At 46.9% G+C, this 26,916-nt stretch overlaps 1 protein-coding gene across 3 annotated transcripts; it reads right to left on the bottom strand.

The window, feature by feature from the left end:
- Nucleotides 1-203: 203 nt before the first annotated feature.
- On the bottom strand, nt 204-26,484 carry ABCA5 (ATP binding cassette subfamily A member 5). 3 transcript variants are annotated; one of them, XM_031598849.2, is made up of 39 exons: nt 26,300-26,484; nt 24,576-24,689; nt 23,467-23,671; nt 22,450-22,611; nt 22,131-22,228; nt 21,084-21,313; nt 20,047-20,188; nt 19,673-19,861; nt 19,219-19,366; nt 18,744-18,912; nt 17,309-17,367; nt 16,782-16,892; nt 16,429-16,604; nt 16,071-16,190; nt 15,681-15,819; nt 15,317-15,407; nt 14,996-15,135; nt 13,269-13,388; nt 12,167-12,368; nt 11,764-11,933; nt 10,934-11,067; nt 9,735-9,872; nt 9,408-9,521; nt 8,953-9,123; nt 8,343-8,456; nt 8,081-8,218; nt 7,888-7,962; nt 7,158-7,249; nt 6,682-6,802; nt 6,478-6,595; nt 6,257-6,348; nt 5,926-6,101; nt 5,345-5,420; nt 5,169-5,263; nt 4,782-4,901; nt 4,496-4,645; nt 3,961-4,040; nt 3,638-3,693; nt 204-3,112 (listed from the first exon to the last, which is right to left on the bottom strand). In XM_031598849.2, the coding sequence occupies exons 2-39, from the start codon at nt 24,678-24,680 to the stop codon at nt 3,005-3,007; spliced, it is 4,944 nt and encodes a 1,647-aa protein (XP_031454709.2). In that variant the 5' UTR covers nt 24,681-24,689; nt 26,300-26,484; the 3' UTR covers nt 204-3,004. The 3 variants fall into 3 exon arrangements, with proteins under 3 accessions (XP_031454709.2, XP_031454710.2, XP_089978297.1); XM_031598850.2 differs by having other exon boundaries at nt 22,450-22,608; XM_090122171.1 differs by lacking the exons at nt 22,450-22,611; nt 23,467-23,671; nt 24,576-24,689; nt 26,300-26,484 and having other exon boundaries at nt 21,084-21,362; nt 22,131-22,207.
- Nucleotides 26,485-26,916: the final 432 nt, after the last annotated feature.

Below are 26,916 nucleotides of genomic sequence, written 5' to 3'. Positions count from 1 at the left end.
TGACCTTCATCATCTCCTCCTCCTCCCACCCACTGCAGCAGCCACCCACTGAGTCTGTCTCAGGATCCAAGCAGAGCAGTGAGGTGCGCCTTTTGGCAAGGTGAATTTTTGATGGGTGCACCACTCCCCGTGTTGGTAATGCATGGGTCTGGATGTGAGATACAACACTGCCACAGGCTGTGGGATCAGACAAATGCAGGCACTTAATCCAATCCATCTTTATTTTGGTAGTACTTTCTGCTGGAAAAGGGAAACCCTCAGCTTTACAAACAGAATCATAATGGTTAAATGGAGAAAAAAAGAAGTATGAAGTTAACCACGAATGATTCAAATGCCCGACTCCAACATCAGGAGCATTACAGACATGGCATGTGCAGAGCTGTTACCTTCTGTTTTCTGCTGCCAGAACACTGAATGCTGGCTATGTTATAGACTTCACTCACTGTACAGGTATTTTTTAATAAGGACTTTTTTTGGTACGCACTCAATCCCTCCATATAAAAATACATTCTTATAACAACACCCGAAGTAAAGGCATCTCCAAAGTTTTGGAGCTTATTACCATCGCAGCAACTCTGCAAAGAAGCTGAAGACCATTTTGTCTGAGAAAGAGGCACCACTGATTTGCCCAAAGACCCATGGCGAGCCCGAATCCTGCTCTGTGTCACCTCCCAGCTGTTCCACCTCCCATAGCACCAATTGGGCAGGGACACAAGGGCTGGAATTTGGAATGTCACCAGTAACAGCTCAAAGGGACTTGCATACGCAGGAGTAAAGTTCTAGCCTACAGTGTAATTCTACTTCTATAGTTTAGTTTTGCATATTTTTTCCTTGTTCTGGCAATTACAGACACCACATGACACGTTGGAAGACTTCTGACAACAGTACACCACGATTCCAGAGAATTGAGGATGATGATATATGCCACCTTGAAACATAACACCACCACAAAGATCCCACCCAAACATGTGGGTAACTCAACGAGCCCAATTCAAACACATGGAGCTGCCAACAAAACACTACCATGAAGATCCCTCAATGCTAACTCAATGAGCCCAATCCTTTGTAGGTGGAGCTGCACGAACATGGTGCCACAACCAACAAGGTTACACCAAGGTGAAGATGAGGAGCACCAAGCTGAGGAAACCTAGATGCTAAGTTTGTGTAGGGTCTACTTTAGAGGTCAGACAACATGGAATTATTCAAAATAAGGTGATGTTACCCAGGCAGAAGTATTATTATATAGAACTATTTTACAGTCTATTAACTCTATAACTGAAAGGGAATAAAAGGAACAAAGCCATCAAGGCTAACAGCTCAGAACTGCACCTTTGTTACATGAAAGAAGTGTGCACTAGGCTGCAGGACAGATGTGTGAAGGACACTTGGCAAACACCACGTACAAAGAAATGATGGAAATACGGGTTTGGGGACACTCATCTTGGACATACACGGATGGCAAAGGGCTGTGAAACACAAACGTGAACCCATCTGCACTGCAGCTGTGGGAACACTTTCAGGGACCCAACCACAAGGCAAACTCTACACTCCTATTTGCAGTCTATGGGTACGAAGGAGGAAGCAAAAGTTGTACACAGAGTTCACATCTCGCCATGTTGGTTAGAAACGTTTCCATTGGGACAAAGGAAAACTGATCTGAGATCTCAGTGTGGTAATAAACCACTGTGGCAGACTTCATACAACAGCTGGGATGCAACGATCTGCCTGAATCCCTACATTTCTGAATATTCTCAAGACAAACAAAAGGTGTTTTCTAACTTTAAAGTGAAGATACACAAGTGATATGAGTTATGAAGACAATGCTTTGATAAAAACACATCACTATGTTTGCTCATTGCAGAACACAATGAACTGCTAATCTTCATTTTCACTTACAAAACTAAAAAAGTGATGACAGCTTCGTGTAGAAAATAATGTATCTTAAACATGTATTTGTTGCATCTTAGGATAAAGGATAATGTAATTCACTTTGTAGTGCTTTGATGCAAAATAAAGGCACTATTCTTACTTGTGAAGATGTGAATTGGGATCTTATTTTTTGGGTTTATTAGAGTGACTGCAAAGCTGCTGCACCAGGAGGAAGCACAGCATGCTGAGCACACTGCTGTGTTACCCACTGTGACCACAACAAAGACAGATGAGGGAACAGTGCTGCATGTGCTTATCCACTGCCAAGAAGGAACACATCTCCAGGAACAGCTGGCAGGGTACATGTCATCACCCCCCCCCAAAAAAAAAGGAATTAGACCGCTAGGGATTAGAACAAAGATAAGAAATACTTTTCTGCAAATCCCATAACTACACAGCTATGCCTCTGTACTTGTACCAAGCTGGGGGAAAAAGCATCCACTTCTGCAGACTTACTGAACCCTGCAGCGCATGCATTACACACGCTGGTGTTGCCAGGACTGGCAGCACGCAGCAGTCACATCTGCCAGTTTGCAGTAGGAAAGAAACACAAGAGTTGATGAGTGCTGTGTCCTATCTGCAAACGAGCAGCTCCAGGTCGGTTGGACAGTAAGCTGAGCCTGCAGAGCACTTCAAGAACCCGTTTGCAGTGAATATGACTACAGTGGAGTGATTGATGCTCCCGTCTTCTAGGCATTTGTGCCTTCCAAGCAGGGGCGGGGATGCATCAGCAGCAGGAGCACGGTGCAGCAGGAAAGGATGCTCTGGGGATGGTGCTGCCCTGACGCAGGGTTCCACAAGGCCATCCCGACCTGCCGTGCTAAACCACCAGCCCCAGAGAACCAGCAGCCGTCCCAGTAGCATCTCCTCCCTCCGTGGAAACTGGGAACCAACCGGCAGAGCAGGAATTTCCCAGCAGCCAGGATGCAGAGGGATCCTCACCGCCTGCTCCGCAGTTGCAGCACACCTCAGGTATCAATGATTCAGCATTCCTGAATGCCATTCTCTTCCTGCTCTGTCCCAGCACTGAAGTTCCCACGCAGCTCCCCCAGCACAGCCGTGCTGGGATCACTGTTCAGAACACCACTCGGTCCTCCTGCGTCCGGTCCCACCACAGCGTGCTGTTCAGTGTGCCAAAGCTGCCCTCCTCCTCCTCCTGCTCCTTGGCCAGCTCCACGAAGACCTTGAATTAGAATCATGGAATTATAGAATCATTAAGGTTGGAAAAGACCTCCAAGATCCCCAAGCCCACCCCACTGACCACGTCCCTCAGTGCCACATCCTCACAGTTCAGATGCATCTCCAGGGACGGCGACTCCCCCACTCCCTGGGCAGCTGTGTCACTGCATCACCATTCTTTTGGAGAAGAAACTGTTCCTAATGTCCTAGCTGAACCTCCCCTGGTGCAACTCAAGGCCATTAAATCTCATCCTATCACAGGTTCACAGAATCATAAAATCATTCATGTTGGAAAAGACCACTTAGATCATAAAGTCCAACTGTCAACCCATACGATTCCCTGATTCTATGCCTGAACAAACTCAGCCCCAAGACAATCTGTACAAATACAGAACATACTGCTGCAGATTCAGGTGGGAAACTTTAATATTTGATGCTTTTTTCCAGACCCAGAAAAAACAACCAGAAAACCAGCAGGGCCACAGCATGGCATGGTCACATCCATGGAACACTGTCTGCTCCAACATACCTGTTCCAGAGTTGCCTGAGAAAAGCTGTACTCCTCGATGTTAAAGGCGTATTTCACTGTTAAGAGAGTGTGGGAAAACACATTTAGGAACACTTTGCTATCTGAGGAAATTGGATCTAAAGTGTTTTAAAGCTTTACACGCTTACTTCTGGCTTCACAAGAAACACAGATGGGAGCGACAATAGCAGAGAGAGAAAAAAAAAATACATTCAATGGATTTTAAATGGAAATGTGTAAGTGCTTTTTCACAGTGAATGAAGACACATGAACAGCTGTGGGAGACGGAAAGATACCCAGGCAGGATGTGGTGAGTGCTCAGTTACCTTCTTCCAGCTTGGAAAAACAATGTGAAAGTGACTGTACGTCTTCTCTAGGGATTTTATATGCCAAGATAGAAGCAAAGCTGAAAGAAACAAATAAAGCAAAATCAGCTTCAGGTGAAACAAAGCAAAAATACGAATATCCAAAGGAATTGATTAAAATTCATTTTCTGAAGACTACTCCACACACCTTTTGTTGGGCCATCACCACACAGGACAACAGGGGTGTTCCACCCTCCCACCATGAGTTTCCAGTAAGGGCAGGGACTCAGTGACTCAGGATTTACCGTTTCCAGAGAAAGAAGCTGTCAGGTTATGAGAAATGTGGGTGTGCATCTGCTGTGCCAGCACCAGCCAGCAGTGCAGCACTGCGGCTTTGCTGACTTGCAAAATGCTTGCTTTGTTTTTAAAGCTACGTGTGAGTATTTTTTTTTTGCAAACATCTGTACTACGGCACTCCTTACTCAATAGGAAGGGGCTGTTGTGAAATCAAAGGCTTGCATGAATGCGAGTGCTTTGCCTATCTGTTCAGCATTACCTTTCCTGACGGTTTGCATTCGGGAAGATGTGCAGGATCTGTCTCTGCAGGTACTCCACCTGCTGTACATCTGCTGTGTCCTTCAATTTCATTTCCAAGAAGTACCCTCTGCCAAATTTACTCTTCAGGTGTTGAACGGTGCCTATACACCTGCCAATTGCAGAGACACATCGCAACATGCTCAAATTCAGATGGAAGAAAAATAGAACAGAAAGAAAGCTGTCTGCCTGCATTTCTCAAGGGATGAATCCTTCAGCCCCCAGCAGCCCAACCTGTAGAGCAATACCTGAGCTGCCCAGCCACCAGGATGGCCACACGGTCGCACACAGCATCTGCCTCCTCCATGTAGTGTGTGGTCAGGATGGCTGCCCGCTCCTTGTTTTTGAAGGCTGCTCGGATCGCCTTCCTGCAAAACAGCAAAGAGTAAAGCAGGACACGACTTGAAGGAGCAGCAAAACCATCTTCTGAGCTCTGTGTGAGACGTTGGGAAGATGCTACAAGGGAACCAGCAAACAGAGCTGCTGTAAGAGAGAAATGCATTCCGCGCTTGCTTCCTGCTGGTTTCTGCAGTCCTTCTGTTATTGTGGTTAAAGGCACCTGAACGTCAGCACTTGGCAGCAATGCAGCACATACTGGTGCTGGAATGAGGGTTGCTTTCCCACTGGGCACTCACCACATGCGCTGCTTGGCCTTGGGGTCCATGCCAGTGGAGGGTTCATCCAGCAGCGTGACACGGGGGCTGCCCAGCATGCTCAGGGCAAAGCAGAGCTGAGGAGGAGGAAAGGAAGGGGTGAGGACAAAGCACCCCCTGCACGCAGCCCCATGGCAGCCCTGGGAACTCTCCCATACCTTGCGTTTCAGCCCCATGCCCAACTTCTTTGTAGTCTTCTGCAGGTGGTCCTTAAAATCCAGAGCACTTGAGATGCTGTGGAAGGAGAAGAGGAGATGAGAATCCCACAGAAGGCGGTGTATGACGGGTCAGCTTTTCTCTCATCACAGCATACATCCACAGATCCACATAACGAACTCAGTTATGCATATTTGTACCAAAAAAAAAAAAAAAAAAAAGAGAAGAGAAGCAATGAGCAGCATGGGAGCTGGGCACTTCCATGTCAGTGGGGAGTCTGAGGTGAGAACCAGACATGGCTCTGAGCTCTGGGCTCACCGTCTTGCAGACTCTGCCAAGGATGATCCCAGGACTTCAGAAATCAACCCCTCCCCCCCAAAAATAAGAACCAACAACACAAATACCAATTGAATTTTGTGTGGCTGAATCTTCATCTCCTAAGCCACAAACACTTGCTAAATTGGCTAAAGTGATTCCATCATAAATTTGAGTGGGAAAAAAAAAAAAAAGCGTTAGAGAAAGTGGAAAAAAAAAACCCATTCACCAGCTATAACCTCCAAGGTGTCTATAATAAACCACTCACCATTTTATCGCTTGCTTAACGTCAGCCTGACTCATTCCTTTGATAGCACCATAAATTTCAAAGTGCTCCTGCAGGGTGATATCTGGCCAGAGTGGGTTGGTTTGAGGACAGTATCCCACAAATTGAATGGAGTCATCTTCACTGTTCCCTCCAGGAGAGCAACCTCCCATCAGGACCTGCACAAGAAACATAGAAATTGACAACTTTGTAAGCTTTAGAACTGTTTTTTTTGTGTGTTAACATGTTACCAAAGACATCCAAGACGACCAGTACTAATAAAACAAATGCAAAATGGATTTATTTTCTGTTAATGTCTGCAGAAAGGCTCTACCTGCCCACTGGTTGGCTCAACTTCTCCAACAAGCATGTTAATCAGCGTGCTTTTCCCAGCTCCATTGGGTCCCAACAACCCCAGGATTTCTCCTAAAGATGGAACAACACAAAACGTTGCCTGTGAGGTCAGATCAATTAATTAAAACATACGAGAAAAAAAAAAAAAAAAAAAAAAAAAACAACCAACCCCACCCACAACCTCAACAGTTCAAGTCAAACCTTTCCTGACGCAGAGTGAGACGTGTTTTGTGGCCACTTTCTTGATTCTCCTCCCCAGAAGGAACTCCCTCCTCTCATCATACTCTTTGTGCAGGCTGCTGACCAGGATCGCTGGCACCTGAGGATGGATAGAAGAGTCCAGCAGGTCTGTAGAATGATGGGTATGGCATTTGGGCTGCAGTCCTTGTGAGGGCATGGTGTTACCTCCTCACTGTTGGGGTTGCTCAATGCTTCCTTCACTCGCAGCCTCTCTGCCCGCACGTCCTCATCTTCATTGCATGGAGCATCTGGCAGCTTCCAGGACTTTGCTTTTTTAGAGCATTTCCTGAGGGGAAGAAAACACCGGGGGACCAGAATTCAGGTGTAAAATTCTGCACTTGGGAGAAAAAAAATTCTGCATTCAACAACTTCTTATTTTTATACAGATTGCCATTAAGATTCCCCATTTTGCACAAAGATGACTTGAAATGAAATTAAAAAAATGTATTTCTGCACTTTACCAACTGGGTTTCAGACAAATGATGTTATGGTAACAAATTCTTTAGACGTTTGGGATGGGATATAACAATGCCATTTCATCTCCTGCTATATCCCTTATAGTTATAACAACAACCAGTGCTGTTTTTAAGAACTGCTCCTTCAGACTACTCCTTAAAAGTCAACTCAACAGAGAAACCCACCTGAAGAATGGGTCCTCTCTGATGGTCCTCCCTCCACTCTTCAACTCGAAGCACCGCAGCAGGAAGAGCCACACGATGCACTGTAAATAGGGCTGAAACACACAGGTCCAGCCATCAGAGCACTGCTAATCTTTCAAGGGTGGAGATCCCACAGGTGACCCAATTGGTGACCCTACAGGTGACCCCCAGCAGTGCAATGAAGGACAACTCTTCACCACCACAGAAATGCTGATGGTTCTGAGATGATGAAACAGAACCACAGAACCATTAAGGCTGGAAAAGACCTCTGTTGTCACCAAATCCAACCACTGACTAAGTCAATGAGTTGACCAAGTCCAACTGTTGGCCCATTATTACCATGTCCACATCATTACATGCCTTCTTCCCTGGATAGGAAAAGGCTGCTTTGATTTCATGGCAACTACCTGGTTTCTAAGAGGAAATGCTTACTTTCTCCCCTGCTCTGGAGCTCCATTAGCATGGACTCCCACAATAGTCAAGATTAATAACAGCACTGCTAATAACACTACTGAAGGAGGATATGTTGAGCTGGTAGGCATAGCACATTTTACTGACACTGTTCCAGCTGCAGCAGGTCACAAAGCAGCAGGCTCCAGTGATGCTCAGCATTAGATCTAAGTTTTATTTGTACAAAAGCCCAAAAAAGAAGGGGCATCTCAATGGAAGTCTGCAATTCTCTATGGGAAACAGGGCAAATAATCATACTTACAGCTATAACTGCTACCAGGAGCCTATCCCACGGGTCATAGTATTCCCCTCTTTTCTGTTTGCCTGTCCATGAGACCTGATAATGATAAAAAAAAAAAAACATGCTGAAATAAGAAATTACCCACCAGAAACCTCACATCCCACATTGCACTTTGCTCTCAGCTCAGTCATTTACAAATGCTCTGTGCCCTTACCTTAATGAAGCAGATCAGACAGCCAATGAGGGGATAGATGGGAACGAAGGTGCAGAAGACACAATGCAGGGCAGTGGTCACTGTGTCAAAGTCCAGGAAAAAGGCCACTTCAGTGACAACCATACACAGCAAAGCTGTCTGTACAAGATGAAAAAAAGGGGGGAAAAAAGGGTATTTTCATTCAATTCCAAGTTTCGAGGATTATGCTGCCTCATTTATTTCTTTTTTTTAATTCCCACTTTACCAAAGCCGAGTTACTCACCACTGAGTATATAAATGACCAAAACTCTTTTGTGTTTTGGACTTTCTTAAATGTGAAGGAGACCACATAGGTGAACAGCACGACCGATGGAACATAGCCAATGAGGCAGAAAAGCTACAAAGAGAAGAGATATGTCATCACAACGCTCCCATCCCAGACCCCACGAGTGAAGAGAAACAGATTCTGGGAAAGAAACTGTGAGAACACAATTCCTTTCTGCTACAGCTGAGATATCAGACAAACCCACTCCGAATGCAAACAACACGAAGACTTGGAGCTCCCTCCACTTAATCACATGCTGCAATTCATTGCAGAGCTGCTCTGTGCTCAAAGTCACTGCAACCTTGTTGGCAGCCGGGTGCTGCTGACAGCAGTGCAATCATCAGATAGAGCAAACAGTGATGCTGCATTGCCTTGGGAGGCTCTGTATTTTAAAGTTTTGTTCTGGGTCTGAATGAAACCCCATATCCCTCAAATATCCTAAAACTAAATTCTTTTTCCAGTGGTTTTCATGCAGGCATGTTGATGCTTCTGCACCACGAGCCTCGATCATGGATTTTCTCTGGACACTAAAAGCACACCCACATGTTCTCTGCCCTGAAACACTCACCACAGCCATGAACTTGCCAGCGTAGAAATAAATGCCATAGTGGAAGGCGAAGAGGCTGCCCAGCATCAAGACGAGGATGGAGAAGAACAGTGGGAGGTCCACGAGAGCCTGGCCAGCCCAGTATGCCGATGGGTAGAGCCCTGCTATCTGCAGCTGTGTGTACGCCCTGAGCTGTGGTGAGGAAAGGAAACCCCACAATGTTCACCTCTGGTGCGTGAGTGGGATCCCAATTTTCGCTACAAAGCATCACTTGGACATGAGATCAAAGCCTGTAGCCCATTTATCATTCCATTCCTATGGAGAGCCAAGGGACTTTTTGAAATCTACCCAATGCCAGCAGCACTGGAGCTGCGCTGCTCCTTGTGCCTTGCAAGGCACTATCTAAAACACTTCCCAAGATTTTCCCAAGAAACCCCAAGGCTGTGGAGATCCTGTGATCTTCATACAGAGTTTACCTTGCGGTTTTCTGCATTCTCCATGGCAAAGTAGGGTGGCATGCCAGTCACAATGATTCCCAACAGCACAGCTTCGAAATAGATCTCTAGTTTGAAAACGGTGTCTGGAAGATCCTGAAACACAAAGGGGATTTCTTCAGTACTAGAATGTTTTGGAGCCAAAAAAAAATAAAAATAAAAGACAAACTCCAAAAAAGCATATGCACTTATGATTGGAACATGACTGCAAACACTGAAACGTATAATCTGCATTATTCCAACGTTGCTTTAGGACCAGCCCTGTTGCAGCTGATGCACACCTGGATGAAGGCATTTGGGTTGGCTCACCTGAACAAAGGGGTGGCTCCAGACCTGGATGCTCTCGGTGACATTCAGAGCACGCAGAAGGAGGTTGCTAATGATGTTCATCAAAACTGGCACAGAGTGCACCATGGTACTGTTGAAGACGATTGTAAAAACGTAGTTCTGGAAAGAGAAGCATTTGTTATATTCATTATTCTGCATGAAGGGTAACAACACCCTGAGAGAGCTCTCCTGTGGGGTTAATTAAACCTGAACAACAATAAAAATCTCTGTGTGCCAGAGGATGCTTTGCAGGAAAGCTGTGCGTTGCTCAGGGTGGTTATATCACAAACTAATTCAGTAAAACTCACGGAGAACAAATTATTTGGAATAAATTCCCAAAACATTTTATGCAACTGTTACACCGTGACAAATGATGTCCCAGCCAATTACAGTCTGAAAAACAAAACACATAAGGATCTGCATTCATAACTTCTTGCTAATGCATCTGAAAAACAGACAAGGAACAATTTCTGTTAGCTAAAGCCTGCAGTGACAGCACTATTAACAGTTGCAAGGAATTAAAAAGGGAACGTGAGACAGAACTGGCACGTTGCAAAGCATTTCCTTTGCTGGAGATGAAGTACAGCCCCAGTGTTAAAATTGCCCTCAGCTCCTTTAGTGACCGTACTGAAAAGAACACGCACAGCCCAAGATGCTCATTTTTCTTTACACAGGAGAGTGCCATGGAATTATAACTCTGTCAGGCAGTGTAATTCAACCAGTGCGAGTGAAAAATAAACCCGTACGCCAAGTCTATCATGAAGTAAAATATTTCTCTTGGCTTTCTGTGTGTTTGTGAGGGAAAAGGGCGAATAGAAGTTTTATTAATCTACCATAATTATTATTATGAAAGAACATTTATTTTGACCCTATTTCCATTCTGTTAACACAAGTCCTTTCTGCAGTCCTCTTGCGTAAGTGCTATTATATGACATTATTTGATTATATAATTCAACACTTGAGACTATTTTTTTTAAATTTGACCTCCTTGATGACAACAACCCACAGCTCCAATACACAGAGCTGTCCCTGGATACTCAGAGAGCAGAGATGAAATTTCAACCCTATCACCTCCAATGAGCTATCAGCATCCACCCCATCATGTACAGAGCCAGGAAGCCAGAGCTAGGCAGAGCAAGGCTGTGCGTCTGACCGTCTGTCTGTCTGTCTGTCCATCTCACCTGCTGGGATTCGAGGTCGTACACGTTCAATCCTGCACTGTGAGGCGCAGCTGAGATGTAATCACTGCCATTGAACATCTCCAGCAGCACATTCATGCTGCCAAGAGAGTGGACAACGTCGTCGATATCCGAGTCTGTAAGAGATGGGAAAACATCATCAGACTGCAGCCTTTTACACAGAATTAATGCTGCATTTTCACAACCCAAAGAGTGACATCTATTTATATGATAACCAAAAAGAGGTCTCTGCTGTTCTGAGCACCGCAAATGGTTTTATTTGTGCTTCCTGCCCTCCCAGGAACTCAAAAGACATTTTGGTTCTTCAATTCAGTTGTACCAGCTGAAGGTGACAGCAGGAGGGGCATCACCAGGATACTTAGTGCTTCAGAGACAGAGCTAGCAGATGGAAATTGGTGGCACTTCGATATGATATCTGGAGGACTGAAGAACTGTATTGAGTGCAAAGCCCCAAATTCTCAAAGATGTGTTTATTTCTACTGCCCACACTGCTGCTACCCACTGTTAAGCATTTTAACTTGAAACAGAAGGTAATTTTACAAAATAGCAGGACTTTAATGCATCCAAATGTCCTCCTGCCCAACTCCTTCACACGGGTCACCTCCATTCCCTCAGACACAGTGAGCACAGCACTACCAGGGGTGAGAGGAGGATCTCCAAAGCCAACTCTACATACACTCAGGATTCTCCCACTACCACATCTGGCCACGGAAACTCCTCATTCGAATTCATATTAAGGAAAAATATCCCAAATTTGATATTTGCCCCCAAAACCCTCCTCCCCATCCTGCATTCTTCCTCTGCCTTCCCACCTGTGGAGTTCTGCAGCAGCAGCCGGCTCCTATACTTGTGGTGCTCCTCCCCGGGCCTCAGCAGGTACAGCTCTGGGGAGAGCCTGAGTGGAGCGAGCGAATGCTTGATGTAGTGGTGCGTGAGAAAAAACAGAATTTGAACGACGAGAAAAATCAGAAAAAGCAACAACCTGAAAGAAAGAAAAGGTCTGACCTTATTAAAGCTCAGCAAACGCATGCCAAGGATACGTGCACGTTAGATAAAGCAACATCACCGACATGCAGCTGCTCGACGGCACTGGACAGCCTCACATTTTATACAGTCATATCTGAACACAAACAAATTGCATCCTGCCATTTCTCCGGCATGATTCAAACTGGTTTTGGGGATTCTGTATACAAACCACAAGGCCCTGATACTCACATCACTCTGACACATTTGTTCTCACGCTTGAGGCTGAGGAAGTGAAGCCTGGCTATGGTGGAAACCTGCTTCTTCCACAGGGCTGTGTTGCTCTGTGGGGCTGACCTGGCCTCTGGCAGCATCAGCAGGCTCTGCTCCATGTCATCCTGTGAGCTCATGTCTGCCTCCTCCTGCGCCTGCTGGGAGCTGAACACACTGTAATCTGTGATGGAAGAGAGGGACATGGTACCAGGAGGATGGACAGAGCTGCATGGCTTGAGGCCGTGGGGCTGGAAGAAGCTCATGGGCCATTGACACCTTGCCATCACTACTGAGAAACTGTCTGCTCCCACCCCAGGCTCAGGGTAGCACCAAGACTCTATGCACCTTAAAGCTCTGAAGCTCAATGACACCAGCACTTCTCAACTCTCTGATCCCAGTGACACCAACACACCTCAAAGATCTGAACCCCAATGACACCAATATACCCCAAAGCTCTGAACTGCACATAAATCAAGCACTGAAAGCAGCTAATGCAAATTTCCATCCTAGAATAAAACGAAGCATAAAACGAGCAGCCTACACTCAGATGATGCAGACTTGCCCTGGTTTCATTCCATCAGCCTAGGTGTGCACTTGCATTATTCAGCACACCCAGCTGTTGAACTTCCTCACACTCACACAGAAGGCTGGAGACAGATTTTATGTTGTGCCTTTACAATTTCTCCAAAGTTCCATTATGTAAATAAAACACTTTGAAAAACAACAACAAAAAAAAGTAGACCTAAAAAGCTCAACTATGAAGCAGGGAAGTTAGATGTAAGTACAGTGGATGAAAAATTCATCACAGCAGGGACAGTCGGTAGATCACTCATACCCAGTCCTCCCAGAACCTCTCTCCACCCAGTTCACTGCTTTCTGTCATTGCATATTTCATACACTTGGGACAACGTGAGACCCAAGCAGCCCTGTGCTGCTGAACACAGCCATCTGAGGGGGGATTTTTAACTCCTGCCTCTGCAGCAAACCTCCTCCAGGCAGCCATGGGGCACGGACACTGCTCCACTAACTCAGAGCACACCGAATAGAAGGGAAATTAGGAATGTGCCATAGGCTGTCCCACCTGCTTGGTCAATCTCTGCCTCAACTTCCAGCTTCAGGTAGACATCCTCCAGCGTCGTCATGGAAACGCCATAAGAAATCACACCCAGATGGGAATGGGTGTCAAGGTCGGAGAACAAGCCTGGAGGCAGGAGGGAGCACACTGCTTGCTTTGTGCCGATGGCCTTGTGTGCCTGACAGGTCCTCCAGCAAGCAAGGATGCTCTACATACCTAAGGCACCCTGTGTAAATGTGGCTGCTTCACCTCAAAGGAAATGGTCATGGCATGAGGACCACAGTGGGACAGGCTCATTTTGGTATAACTACAGGGTCAGGTGTGGAAAACAGAGTGTGTGGCCTAAGGGAAGCACATCAGCATCCCAAAGCTCAGCGCTGGCTTAGAATGGCTTGAGTTGGAAGGGTTCTGGATTCTTATCCTGGGAACAGTGCTGCAGGACAGCTCATCCCAATCAGAAAGGGAGAGAATTTACTAATAGAACCACTGGGCAACTGCACAAAGAAAGAAACAGAGAAACAAATCAAAAAGAAATAAAGATCACCCAGGCGTGTGAAGCCAGCCTAATTGGACAGGAGATCCTGGGTGATATGCATCGCTTGGAGACCAAAAATCACATTCAGAGAGAGTGTGCTTATTAGCTCCTCATGGTAGAAACCATTATCAGGTTCCTGTCAGTGCTATGAAATGAAGCACTGACAGAACAAGAAGTTCTGGAGCCAACACTTGAGATGGGAAAAGCTCCTGGACACCTCCCAGTGCTCAGCAAGCCTCCCCAGCTGCAAAGCCTGACCTCAACCACACTGGAAGGATCAGTTCAGTCGTGCACAAAGGTGCCTGTTTTTCAAAAGCACACCCAGTGACTGCTAAAAGTAGAGATAATCAATTATTAACTAGTTAAGTGCAATGGGAAAAGAGCATTTATGAAATATGAGCTGCGTTCACATCAGTATTGATCCCCCCTTGGCATTTCATAGCATGAGAAGGACGCGCCGTTTCTTCCACCTCCTGCTGGGAGATGGACAAGGAACACCGTGTGCAATTAAAATCAGATAATTGCTGCCATCTAGTGAAACCAACACATTTGTTGGTTTCACTTCTTCCTCTTCCTCAGCAGCAAATGTCAGTGTGAGGACAGGATGCTCCTTGTGGCTCACAACAAGGGGATCGTTTGTGGGACTTTTTGGCTTCACTGCAATGTCCTGCAGCAGCAGAATGTTTCTGCTGGACACAGAGCTCTGCGACAATGGAGTCTCATTTCTGCTGCAAGCTGTACCTCCTAAAGCACCACAGCCCCTGAAAGAATGCAAGAGGGCCCTCACCTGCTGACAAACATATGAGAACTAAAGCAATTAAGTACTGAAAGGGAGCTTATAAATGAGATGGAGACCATCTTTTTCCACAGGCAGACAGTGACAGGACAAGGGGGAATGGTCTTACACTAAAAGAGGGAAGGATTTAGGTTAGACATGAGAGCTGTGGAGGTGCCCATGGTCACAGATGGGGCTCTGGGCAGCCTGAGCTGGTGGGGGCATTGCTACCCTGAGCAAGGGTAGAATTGGATGGGCTTTAAGGTCCCTTCCAATCCAGCCATTTTGTGATTCTATGAAAAACCTCACTGCCTGACCTTCAGCCAAAAAAGCAAATGCAGAAACAGCAATTTGATCAGTAATGCAAGCTACACCCGTCCCTGCTGGATTTCTCTTCTACAGCCACCCCACCCAACACAATACCTGCAAACTTGTCCATGTCCCGGAGTGGCAGTGTGTAGACGAGCTGCTGGGTGTTCTCTTGAATCAGGCTGGCTGTGGGGATGTGCTGCCTTATCAATGAGGTTGTGGCTTCCGTGTTGCAGTAGGCATCAATATGCATGCTACAGAAATGCACAAGAAACTGGCTTTTAAAAGGTAGCTTTCCTCCTGATGCCTGTATCAGGAATAGCAGCCTGAGGAACACTGAGCATTCAGAATGAAGATGATAAAAGGCTGCTTTTTGGGGTGGGGTTCCCTCTTATTGATAGGTGATACCACGCAGCAGATAAGACACAGAAGTACCTCAAGCGGTAGCCAATTCCCCATTTGCTTTTCAGAAAGAGAGAAGATCCAAGGCATTTCAGCATCCCTTGAGAAATCACAGCTTTACGATCTAGAAATCAATAAATAAGAATGATAATAATAATCACAGAATCATTAAGGTTGGAAAAGACCACTCAGATCACCAAATCCAATCCTAATACATCCCCACCATGCCCCTAAATCATGTCCTTCAATGCCACATCCCTCTTTTCCTTGAAAACCTCCAGAGATAGTGATTCCACCGCTTCCCTGAGCAAATTATCAACAATAATAATAAATGAAGAAGAATGAAGAAGGTCCTTTGAACCAGAAGACCGCCAAGTGGCCCCAGAACCCAACTAACCAGCAAGGATGTCTGCCTCGTCCATGAAGTGAGTGCTGAAGACTGTCACACAATTCGTCTTTCTGTTCTTCAGGAGGTTCCAGACAATGTGCCGTGAGCACGGATCCATGCCTGCTGTCGGCTCATCCAGCAGCAAAACCTTTGTGCAAAAGGAGAAGTGTTTGCAAAGCCACGAGCACGGTGCAAGGTGCTGGGCTCAGAAAGTCCTGCTTCAGCAACAGATATGGGCTCTTTGGTCCGCAGCTGCTAGTTAGCTGCCCAAAGCACATGGGAAATATTGCTGCACTTCCCAGCTCTGTATTTCATAAAGACACCAAACGCACAGCTTCTGCCCCCACCAAATGGTTTGCCATCCTCATGCACGAAGGCTGAACTGCTGGAAACCCTCACCTTTGGGTTCCCAAGAACAGCAATGCCAACCGACAGCCGCCGCTTCTGTCCCCCGCTGAGCTTCTTGGCTTGGTTATCACGGATGGGCTGCATATCCAAATCCAGCAACACCTTCTGCACCTTCACGCACAGGAAACGGATTTATTGGTTAAAAAACAAGAAACAGGATTTTTAGAACTAGTTCACAATGTTTAGCAGTCAAATTGATGCTAGGATTTAAATGTTTTATGCGTGCTTTAGGTTGCTAGGAAAAAACAAATGGATCAGCGTTGGACTAGATGGTACCAAGCACTCTCTTCCAACCTCAAGATTCTGCAGTTCTGTGATATAACATAATACTGGGGTACAAGCGACCTACCTCCTGTATCAAGTCATTCTGAGGTATTCCTTTAATGGCAGCAAAGAGGGAGAGATTCTCCTCCACCGTCAATATATCGAAGTGGATGTCAGACTGTGGGCACACGCCTGCGATGCGCCGCACTTCGAGCATCTCGTCGATTTCGGAGACTCTGTGCCCATAGACAGAGACAAACCCTACAAAAAGCCCACAGCAGTCCAGGGTAAGATGTTGTTGTTTCTTTTTTTTTTTTTCCCAACAGCCAGCCAGAAAACAGGCATGGGAAATCCAATAGGGGCAAGGAGAGGACTTTGAGACGTTATTCACAGAAATAACTGGGGGTGAATGGTTTTAGAACAAAGCTCCTGGCTCACCGTCCGTCGGGGGACACAGCCCACAGAGGATGTTCATCAGTGTCGTCTTCCCAGTGCCGCTGTGCCCCAGCAGAGCTGTGATCTGCCCCTCATAGATGTCGAAGGACAGGTCTGGCCAGGAGGAAGACATGGAGAGCAGAGGTTGGTGATGCGCCCACAGCACCTGGAGCCAGGTGAATTCAAATACTGCCATATGGGGTATGCATTTATGCTCTGCTGGGTGGAACCTCCCGGCTACATTACGGCTTTGTGCCACAGGGAAACAAGGTGAGAGGATGGGGAGATGGGAGCAGGGGTGGCTGTAACCCTAACAAGGGCAGAGGGGTCAGCACGTTGGCCTTGGTGAGCCATGTTAACAACCAAGCAGTGAGAGAGGACACGTACAGCACATCCGGCAATCATGCTCCAAGTCCCACCCCACTGAAAGAAACCAAAAACCCCAAACTGAAAGACAAAAAGAGCACTCAGCAATGCAGCTATTGCTGTTCTGCACCTGGTAAGCAGCTTAACAGCTAAAGGGTTCTTACTTCTGAGAGCCTCCACAGTTTCCCCTTTTTTCCTGAATGTTTTCTGAACACAGCTGATTCTGAAAGAAGACACGGCATTGTATAAGCTGGTTTAAGATCTCTGCACGTCACTGTGAATGGTCAACACTGCATAACAGCCATACAGAAGTGGCACAAAACAGGCCTAAGAGCCACAAAGGCAAGGCAAAGGATGGGGCATCTCATCTCAGAACTTCTCCACCCTGCTATCAGAAAGCTTTTCTTGTCACCTTATGCATTTCCTATGAAGGAAGATCAAATTATTTCCATCTGTGTCTCTTTAATATGGCAAAACAAGGCACCAGAAGCCAGAGAAGAGCACTGTACAGCAACTTCACAAACTGACAGCAGGTTCAACAGACACTTGTGGAAAAGAAGTATTAGTACAACAGGCTCCAAAGACATGATTTCTAATGGCTCTCCAACAAAATGAGCCCCAAAAAAGCACTTTTCTTGCCAAGAAAGGTGAAAATATTCCTTCCAGCCCCACTGCTTTTCAAACAGAGAAAAAATACAACAAAACACCAACAAAACCCCTCAGTTTACCTGAAAGCAAGATGTGAGAAATGGACACCTATACAGAGAGGCTAGGGAGGAAATCACAGACATATAGAATGAGGTGGGAAACGTGAAAGACAACAAAGTGCAAAAATGACAAGAGAATGGGAAAACGAGAGCTGGCAAAGGGACACGATGGAAAGAGTCCAGCAAGGATGAGAAAGGTAAAAAATGACCTTTGGGAGCGTTTTGATTAGAAGTGGATCCTTCCACCTTATGGCAGACACCCAAAGAGATGTGGACAGCACAGACAGCGCTCAATTTGAGACAGCACAGTCAGCCAAGGGGAACAAAGAGAGACCTCAGCTCACATGGGGCCACGTGGATGAACAGTGCTGAAAACAAGGACTAGGTGAAAGATTCTGCAGATGCTACTAAAAACACACGACTTCCACGTGCAAGACAGCAGGCAATGGTGAAACAGAGCTAACAATGAGAGCACACACCTCTGTTTTCCAGTTTTAACCCCCTGCATAGGACAGCTGGGTAACACAACCACAGAGCTCCCCTCTGGCCTGCAAAGAGCACCTGCACAAACCCAGAACTCAGCCCAAGTGTTACCAGATAACAACCCCTCCCAGCAGAGAGGGCATTTCGGCATCTGCAATGCTCCTGTGGGACAAAAAACCAGCTGGGTTGGGAGCAGAAGGAGCACAGCACACTAACAAATGCTCTCTTTAAGCCCAGTGATTTGCCCTAGGACAGCTTCCATCTAGCTGACAGTGGGGCTTCATGAGCACAGAAAGTCATTGCAATGCATACCATATGCCATTTGAATCAGTGGATTAGATAAATGGGAAGAACTGTCATGTTGTACATTAAATGCTGAGGGCTCACGTGATCCAGGTAAGCACTGTACCTGATGGCTTCCTTCCCCTGGAACTCGGATGGCACGGGCTCGACCATCTCGCTGCAGCTGAGGTTGCCATTGATGCTGCTCTCATACAATTCCTCATAATTTTTCCTGTGCTTTGACCAAAACGAGGGCTTCATAAAGAAAAACGACGAGCGGCGCAGTCCAAACTCCCCTGGGTGATAAAGGGAAAAAGAAAACTTAATAGTAACATTAAATACACCTCAGCCTATGGGTTGTGGCTGTAAAAGCTAGGAGCTGCCCTGCTGGAAGTCTGGGAGCCAGCCCACATCCTAATTGAGGAGGGATTCTGCAGGCCATGCACAGAAGATCCACATATCAGTCATCATTTCCATCACCAAAAGACCCCAAATTCTCCCAGCTTCAAAGGAGCATCATCTGGTTCTATCAGCCTTCAGCTGGGCACGGGGCTGCAGCAATTCACACCCTTAGCACAGCCCAGCTTCCCTCATGCACATACCTGGCATAACCTGATCGAGGTAGACAGCTGCCAGCAGGTAAAATATGCTGTCCAGCACCAGTAGAATTAAGGAGATAAAAAGTGGGTAAGGACCATGATTTAGATTAGAAAACGTTGCTCCGTCTTCATAATCTTCTAAATGCATCACCTGCCAACAAACACAGACAGGTGCTGCACACCTGCACTGTACCAGCATGGCAAGGCATGCAGCAGAACAAAATTAAAGAGCGACCAACACAGCAACAAACACAAGGGGCAAAGCTGCACGGTGCTGCACTGTGTTTCACTTTTACCATGTTTTTTATTTTGACATTATTTTTTACTTTGGTATTAAAAAGCACCACGGGGAGTTATGAGGATAGCTATACTTTTCCCCACCAATAGTTTAATTAAAAAAGAAAATAATTAAGCGATTTAAAATGATCTCTATGGCTCCTGGCAGGAGGATCCCTACCTGTGCGATGCCGATCAGGAAGCTGCATTGGCACAAAGGGCTGAAGAGCCACACAAAGGATTTGGGGAAGTCTTCCAGCAGGACGATGTTCAGCCCCACAAACCCAAAAGCCAGCGTGGCCAGGAACTCAACGATACCCACGTGCTTTGACTTCTTAAAGAGAGGCGTCAGCATCAGGGCAAAGAATACCTAAGGATGGATAATATAGAAAAGCAAATAGAGAGATAAACAAAGAAATAGCAGGTACAGAAAAATCTAAATTGGAAGGACACTGCTCTGTCCTAAGGACATTTTAGCAGAGAGAACAGGGTGAGGTGGGAAGGAACACATCTGCAGGTGGGACTGCCAAACTGAGCAGGACCCAGAGTACTTACGGAGGAGATGCCATACAGGAAGAAAAGGAGGAATATCACGAAGGCGCTGCTCTGGGGAAAGAGCGAGGAGGCCGTGGCGATCACAGCCATCAGGATGGACATGACGAAGATCAGGCTGGTGTACAGCAGCACCCAGGAAAGCCTATGGGCAAAAATGGGAGAAAAGTTGAAAGACTGACTGAACCCCCAGCCCAAAGCATGAAGAACAAGCCAAACCTATATTCCTTCACGTTCCAGGCTGATGCACCACAGACAGGCTTGTGGCAAGACAAGAACCCTTGTGAGCATCCCTGGAGCTGCTCTGAGCATTGCAGCACACCCACTGCGCCCCAAAGATGGGCAGCTGGGTGATTCATGATTTTTGTCCTTATTTTTGAACTTGCATAATTAATTTCCTCGTTTAACCAGCAGAGGGAAACTGAGCAGTAGGTTTCAATAATTAAAGAAGTTCTATTTAAAATTTAACACACTGGTCATTCCAGTAGCCGGGTGGGTAATAAAACCCTTTCCTTCACAAAAACAGCTCCGACCTCAGGCCAACAGCTGTGGTTTGTGCACCGGTGGTAAAGAATACTTCTCTGAGGTTAATGGACCATCCCCATTGCATCCCACAATTTCCCAAAGCAGAAACGTAATGCATGTTGCTGGAGACCCACAATGGGTACCATAGCCATAAAGGATCTAACTCGTCAGGAATGAGGTTTGTGACCAAAGATGCACATCAAACAGAGGGGATTGATGTCAGAGAGTGGTGTGGGGCAGAAACAGAGCAAAAACCAGCAGGAAAAACAAAGAAGCTGCAGGTAAAGCTCAGTTCTTTCTGTTGCTGCAATTATCAATGTGTTTGAATTAGCACATCCTCTGATTTGGGAAAAAAAAAACCACACCAAAACCAACTGCCTTACACTACATGGGACAACTTCCACTCCAGGAAGAAAGCACATTAAAATCTCTTGTTTGGGCTGCTCCCTGGGTCACATGAAAATTATGGAGTTAAATTGATTTAATTACATGCCAGGCCCATAGCAAATACATACCAAAAGGCAGTATCATGAAGTCCCAATATTTTTAAGAATTCCTTCAGCTTCCTCTCCTTTTCTGCCACAATATGAATGGCCAAATAATACCCAAAGGGCGAGAAAGCAATGACGAGGTAAATCAAAATGATGGCACGAGGAAAATTGTCGATCTCCATCACGGCTGCTTCTGCCATCGCCGTGGCTCTCGTCAGCTCGAGCTGCTCCCACACGGACTGGTTGGTCTTCAGCTGCCAGGGAAGGAATAGCAGGGCTCACACTGTGCCTCACGTCCCAGCCCTGCTCCAAGGACAAGGCAGCTCTGTTTAATGCTGGTGTGCACTGGGCTCGTTTGGATGCAAGGGGGAATTGTCTGCATTATTCAGCTGGACAAGAACGTTCCTGCGTGGCGGACAAACTAAGCAGTGTGGCAGCTCACTGGAGTCAAGCTAGTTTTTGGTGTGGCTTTGTACAGGTTAGAAGACAACAATGCAGAAACTCTCAAGAGCTCATGGATCTGCATGGGCAGACAGGATGATGTGGAATGGTGTAAGACTAAGAGAAGGGAGATTTAGGTTAGATGTGAGAAGGAAGTTCTCTGTTCAGAAGGTGGTGAGGCCCTGGGACTGCTGCTCAGAGCTGTGGGTGCCCCATCCCTAGAAGTGCCCATGGCCATGGATGGGGTCCAGGGCAACTTTGATAGCATGAGGAGTAATGGCCTTAAGTTGAGCCAGGGGAGGTTAAGATGGATATCAGGAACAATTTCTTCCCCAAAAGTGATGCACTAGGACAGCTGCTCAGGGGTCACTGTCCCTGGAGGTGCTTCAGAACCATGGGGATGTGGCACTGAGGGACATGGTTATGGGCACAGCAGGGGTGGGCTGGGATTGGAGTTGGGGATCTTGGAGGTCTTTTCCTACACTTAATGAGTCTATGATGTAGGATGGTAACCAGCCCATGGCAGAGGTCAAAACCGGCTGGGCTTTAAGGACCTCTCCAACCCCAAACATTCTATGGTTCAATGGCCTGAACCCCAGTGGTGGTATTGCATTATTTCTTTGGACTAACCTGTATAATGGCTGCGTCGATGCATGCTTGAAGAGCTGCAAATCCTGAGGTCCAGTATGTGATGGACTCACAACTCATCCGTAAGCTGGAGCAGCTGGCTGCAAAACAGCAAGGCAGTGTGAAAAGCAAGAAGGTGGGCATAGAGCAACCACAGCACCAGCATACAGATGAGACCATGCCTCATAAGAGGTGAAAACAACTTCCAAAAATAAATAAATATACACACATTTATACACATACACACACAACATCAGATCAATAGAAGAAAAAAGGTCTCGTTTTCCAGTTTATCCCCCACGTAAGGGCGTGCAACATTTACCTCTTGACTCTGTATAAACAGAAGCCATAGCCACCATGTCAGGAAACCTCAGCTGGTAGGACATGGCATCTTTGAACACAACACCCACGAAGTTGGAGGATTTGGAAGCACTGGCCTTTTCCAGGTCCTCTTCACTTAAATACTCCTCTGTGATGAGGCCTGCTGGATGGAGGAAATTATCGTGTTGATTTACATGCTGGGGTTGCAGGAAGGAGAAGGATACGATGCTATTTATTTTAAAGAAAAGCCATGCTAATCATTAATGATTTATTTGCTTTGGGACACACGTAGAGCTATATTTTTGTCCTAGTAAAGGAAGCATTTTCCTGAAGCTGCAGAACTGTCGCTTGGTACTGAGGTGAGTTAAATCAAAGGGAAACATAAAGGAAGAAAGCAGATGAGGATATCTGTAATGAAAACACAGGCATGGGGCTGTGCTGCTCTCAGTGATACCTTTGAAGTACGAACACCATCGGGAAGACAATCAAGGGTACCAAACCAAAAATACATCAGAATGGTCTGGGATATATTGGTTTCTGTTTAGATGTGCCTGCTGGGCAAAGCATTAAAAACATTTGTGTATGCTTGTCAAAAGAAAAGGTGAGAGTGTTAATTGGAATCATCACTAAAAAAGAAACGCTGTTTGGATAGAAGCGCTGGGATAGAAAACTCAATGTGAACAGTCTGCAGGGCAGCAGCACCTTCTGAACACGCACAGGGATGCCGTGGGCAGCTGCAGTTTGCCCTGCAGTGGTTCAGGGGCTCTTTGGGCCCTCTGAGAACCTTTTCTGTAGCTATAAACCACTCGCTGCTGCCACAGCAGCACGGAAGCACACTCAGGAGGCAGTGCCAGAACACGTTCTAATCAAACAAAAACCACCCTCGCATTCTGTTCTTTATCTGAGATGGATTTTTTTTTTTTTTCCTTATCATTAGCAATAAGAGCGAGCTGCCTGACTAAACACAAGCCACAGCAGGATATAAGCTCAGAAAAGCCAACTGCTCAGCTCAGAGTACCGTCTTCGAAGTTATCGTAAGCCACCTTCCTCATGATCTCCCTGGCCATCCTGGTGGGTGGTGTGTAGCCCACCACCAAGTTCACCAGCACTGAGGGATCCAGCACATCCAGGTTGGAGTTGGGGACCTCGTCGTACCACCGATGCGGGTGCATCATGCTCATCAGGATCAGCCAGAACAAGAAGAAGAGAGGGAAAAGAACCTCCTGTGGGAAGAAACAAAGGAAAAATGAGAACTTCAAAGAGCAGTTGTAGATACAAGAGTTTACAACGCGTTCATAGAATCACTGAGGTTGGAAAAGATCTCTAAGCTGTCCAAGTCATCAACTCATCCACCCCACGTTCACATACAGAATCATTAAGGCTGGAAAAGACCTCTAAGATGATGAATTCCCACCATCAGCCTATCTCCCCCATGCTCCCATATAGAATCATAGAACCACATGATGTTGGAAAAGACCTCTAAGATGACTAAGTCCAACCATCGACCCATCCCCCCTCACTCCCAGAGCTCAGACAATGGACTGTGAATGTAACTACTTTACAATAAAGTTCCCGGAATGTTCTTGATACAACAATCTCAATGCCAAATCCTTCCCTGGCACCAAAGCAGGATTTTAATGGCATGCATTGGTAACTTGAGGAGCCAATTTAAGGTACAAAGGAGTAATTATGCATGCTTCAAATATCTGCAAGCTTATGCTAGCTGGAAAGAAACAAAACAAACCATGAACCACTGAACAATTAGCCAAGCATTGCAACGATCTTGTTCACCTCAAAACTCATTGTACACCTATGCATAGAGCTGAACATTTACAACAGAAAAACCTTTTGGAGAGGTGTAGTTCTGCTGTAGTGGCCAGCTGTGATCGCTAGGAAGGGTGCAAACGTTCTGGAAAATGCACTCAGGTTGCCATGTTCATTCAAGAATATTTCCTGGATAACGCCATATGTCCTTAGGATGAATTTCCAGCCTAAGGATTGTGAAATGCCTTTGGAAAAAGCCTTTTTCAAACCAGAACTCAGGGGAGACCCTAAACCTTCAGAAGTACTGCTGTAAAACGGAGCACTGCCCCCCACACCGATGTGCAGAAGCTCTGCTCTGCTCACCTGGACGCTGCTTTTCTTGGTCCTGCATTTCACGAGGCAGTTCTTGAACAGGAGAGCTTTGGTTTGCCTCCACACTCCCGCTTCTCTCGGAGCATTTGGTGCCATTTTTCAAGCCTTAAAGGGAAAAAAAACCAAACAACAAACCCCAGAAAATTAAACTAAATCAACACAAAATGAGAAAGTAATTTGAAATGCAAAAGCCAGGCAGCTGCATTGCTTGCTATCTCTAAAAGTGCCCTCCAATATGCGTGCTGGGTGCCTGTTGCATCAGGAAATTGCTACTACTTGTTAACAAAGAGAAATCTGGGAAGGAATCCTGCACCTCAGGGTCAGCCCCAGGCACACTCACAAGGCAAACTGAGCTTACTGCATATCAATTAAAACCAATAGCACACCAGAACACCATTCCCATGCATAGAATGGGAGCTCAGGGCTGGCAGAGGCATCTGGGCTGAGCGCCACATCACCCACAACTCACTGTCCCAACTCACCTTCCCATCAGGAAAGACCTTAAGAATTTATCCACGCCCCTATGCAAGCAGCCCTGGGTCTCTGGTGCCTGCACCCTGGGAGCAGCTCTGCAGCAGGCCCTGCTTTCTCCGCTATCTCTCAGACAACACATGCTTTCAGCTTCCCCCCTCCGCTGTATTTTAATATGGCAACCTATTTTTGGAGCACTGTCCTCATCTAACTGAAGAAACAGACGAGGTTGCTCGGATGTCAGCACTGTTGCTATCAGCTTTGCTTGAAGCACTCCAAAGGAGCAGCAGTGCTCTATTGGAGCATGCGGTGCTGCGAGTGCATTGCACAGCCTTGGCTGCTGAGTGTTTGCAGGAGAAGCTTTGCTGAGGTCCCCACTGACAACCACTGCACCAAAGCAGCAAACCCAGCCTTCGCTCTCACTCTGCTCATTTTAATGGCAAGCTGATTTGATCAGAATCAATTGCTAAGGCCATTTACTGCTCCTTTAATTACATTTTATCCACTAATAAAAGAAAAAAAACAAAAAACCAACCCAACAAAACAGTAACTCCACATCTTTGCTGAAATTCTTCCATACTTCCATTCACACCGTTTGGGTTGGAAGGAGAAAAACGCTCATTTATTTCTTGGCATTGCAATCTGCCATCCCCAGATGAGACGGCATTGCTGCACAGCGCTAAGGAGCGGGAGAGCACAACCGGGGGGAGGAACAGCCCCCAGGGCAGGGAGAAACACGGGCATCTCTATTGGAGCACAGCACTGCACAGAAGGAAAAGGCTCAGCCCTCAAACATCCCCAGGCGCTGCACTGACAGAAGCGGTTGGAACAAGGCTCCTTGCGGGCACCACAGCCAAAACAATCCCAGGGTCATCGCTGCTTTTTTAATTAATTGCACGTAGGAAGCGCTAGTGCTCCTTAGAGGGAGAAAATAACCAGCAGTGCAGCTCAGGAAATATTCCCGCAGTCCAAACACCGGCCTGGCGGTGCTCTGATGTCCACGCACACGGCTCAGCCCCGCATCCCCCTCAACCCCTCCGCTCAGCAAACACCGACCGCACCACCATCAACAAACATCCACTGCTACACAGTGGCGACGGACACAGGTGCAAGAAAACTCCTCCTCTTCCTTCCTTTTTTTTTTTCCCCCCCCCCCTTCCTTTTTTTTTTTTTTTAATTTTTATTTTTTTCCCGTTTCCCCCCCCCCCCCCCCCCCCCATCCTCCTCTCCCCATCCCGCTTTACCTTCCCCTCCGTACGTCGAGACCGCTCCCCCGGTGCTATCACAACCGCTCCCCCACCTGCGGTACTCAGCGGCCCGGTTCGGTTCGGTCCGATCCGACCCGGCCAGGGGACGCGGTGGTGGCGGCGGCGGCGGGGACGCAGAACGGGGCCGGGCAGCCCGGAACCACCGCCCCGGGGCGGAGCGGGAGGAACGGAGCCGCCCCACGGAGTTGGGGATGGAGGAGGGAGGGGAGTTCGGGATGGGGGGTGGGGTTTGTGGGTGGGGGGAGTTTTGATGGGAGGGGGTCTGGGGGGGGGGGGTTGGTTTGAGTAGAGGGGTGCTGGGGGAGGGATCTCAGGTGGAGGGGTTGTGGATGGGGAGGTCTGGGTGGGAGGGTTCTTGATAGGAGTATTCTGGATGGAGGTGTTTTGGATAGGTACCGGTATGGGGGGTCTTGGATGGAAGGGTTTGGATAGGGAGTTCTCAATGGGGGGGTTCTGATTTGAAGAGTCCTGGAGAGGGGATCCTAGAAGGAAGGTTCTGGGTGGGGGTTCCCCCATGGAGCTTCATGACAGAGTGGGAATCCCCATGACAGACCCAGCGCTGCACCCCCTGTCTGCTTCTGGAACTTTCTGTC

Source organism: Phasianus colchicus, chromosome 20 (assembly GCF_987193195.1).
Source record: "Phasianus colchicus chromosome 20, bPhaCol1.hap1.1, whole genome shotgun sequence".
NCBI lineage: Eukaryota > Metazoa > Chordata > Aves > Galliformes > Phasianidae > Phasianus > Phasianus colchicus.
The sequence above is the reverse complement of the archived record's forward strand: the minus strand, read 5'-3'. Positions and strand labels throughout refer to the sequence as shown.

Bases quoted from the DNA above. Each gene is read 5' to 3' on its own strand.
- ABCA5 (XM_031598849.2), bottom strand. From the start codon at position 24,680: ATGGCACCAAATGCTCCGAGAGAAGCGGGAGTGTGGAGGCAAACCAAA. The intron at 19,367-19,672 runs GTAGGGATCCTC...GTTTGTTGGCAG, and splicing joins TCCTGATCGGCATCGCACAG to GTGATGCATTTAGAAGATTA. The intron at 11,068-11,763 runs GTGGGAAGGCAG...CATCTCTTACAG, and splicing joins GCTGCTGCAGAACTCCACAG to ACTCGGATATCGACGACGTT.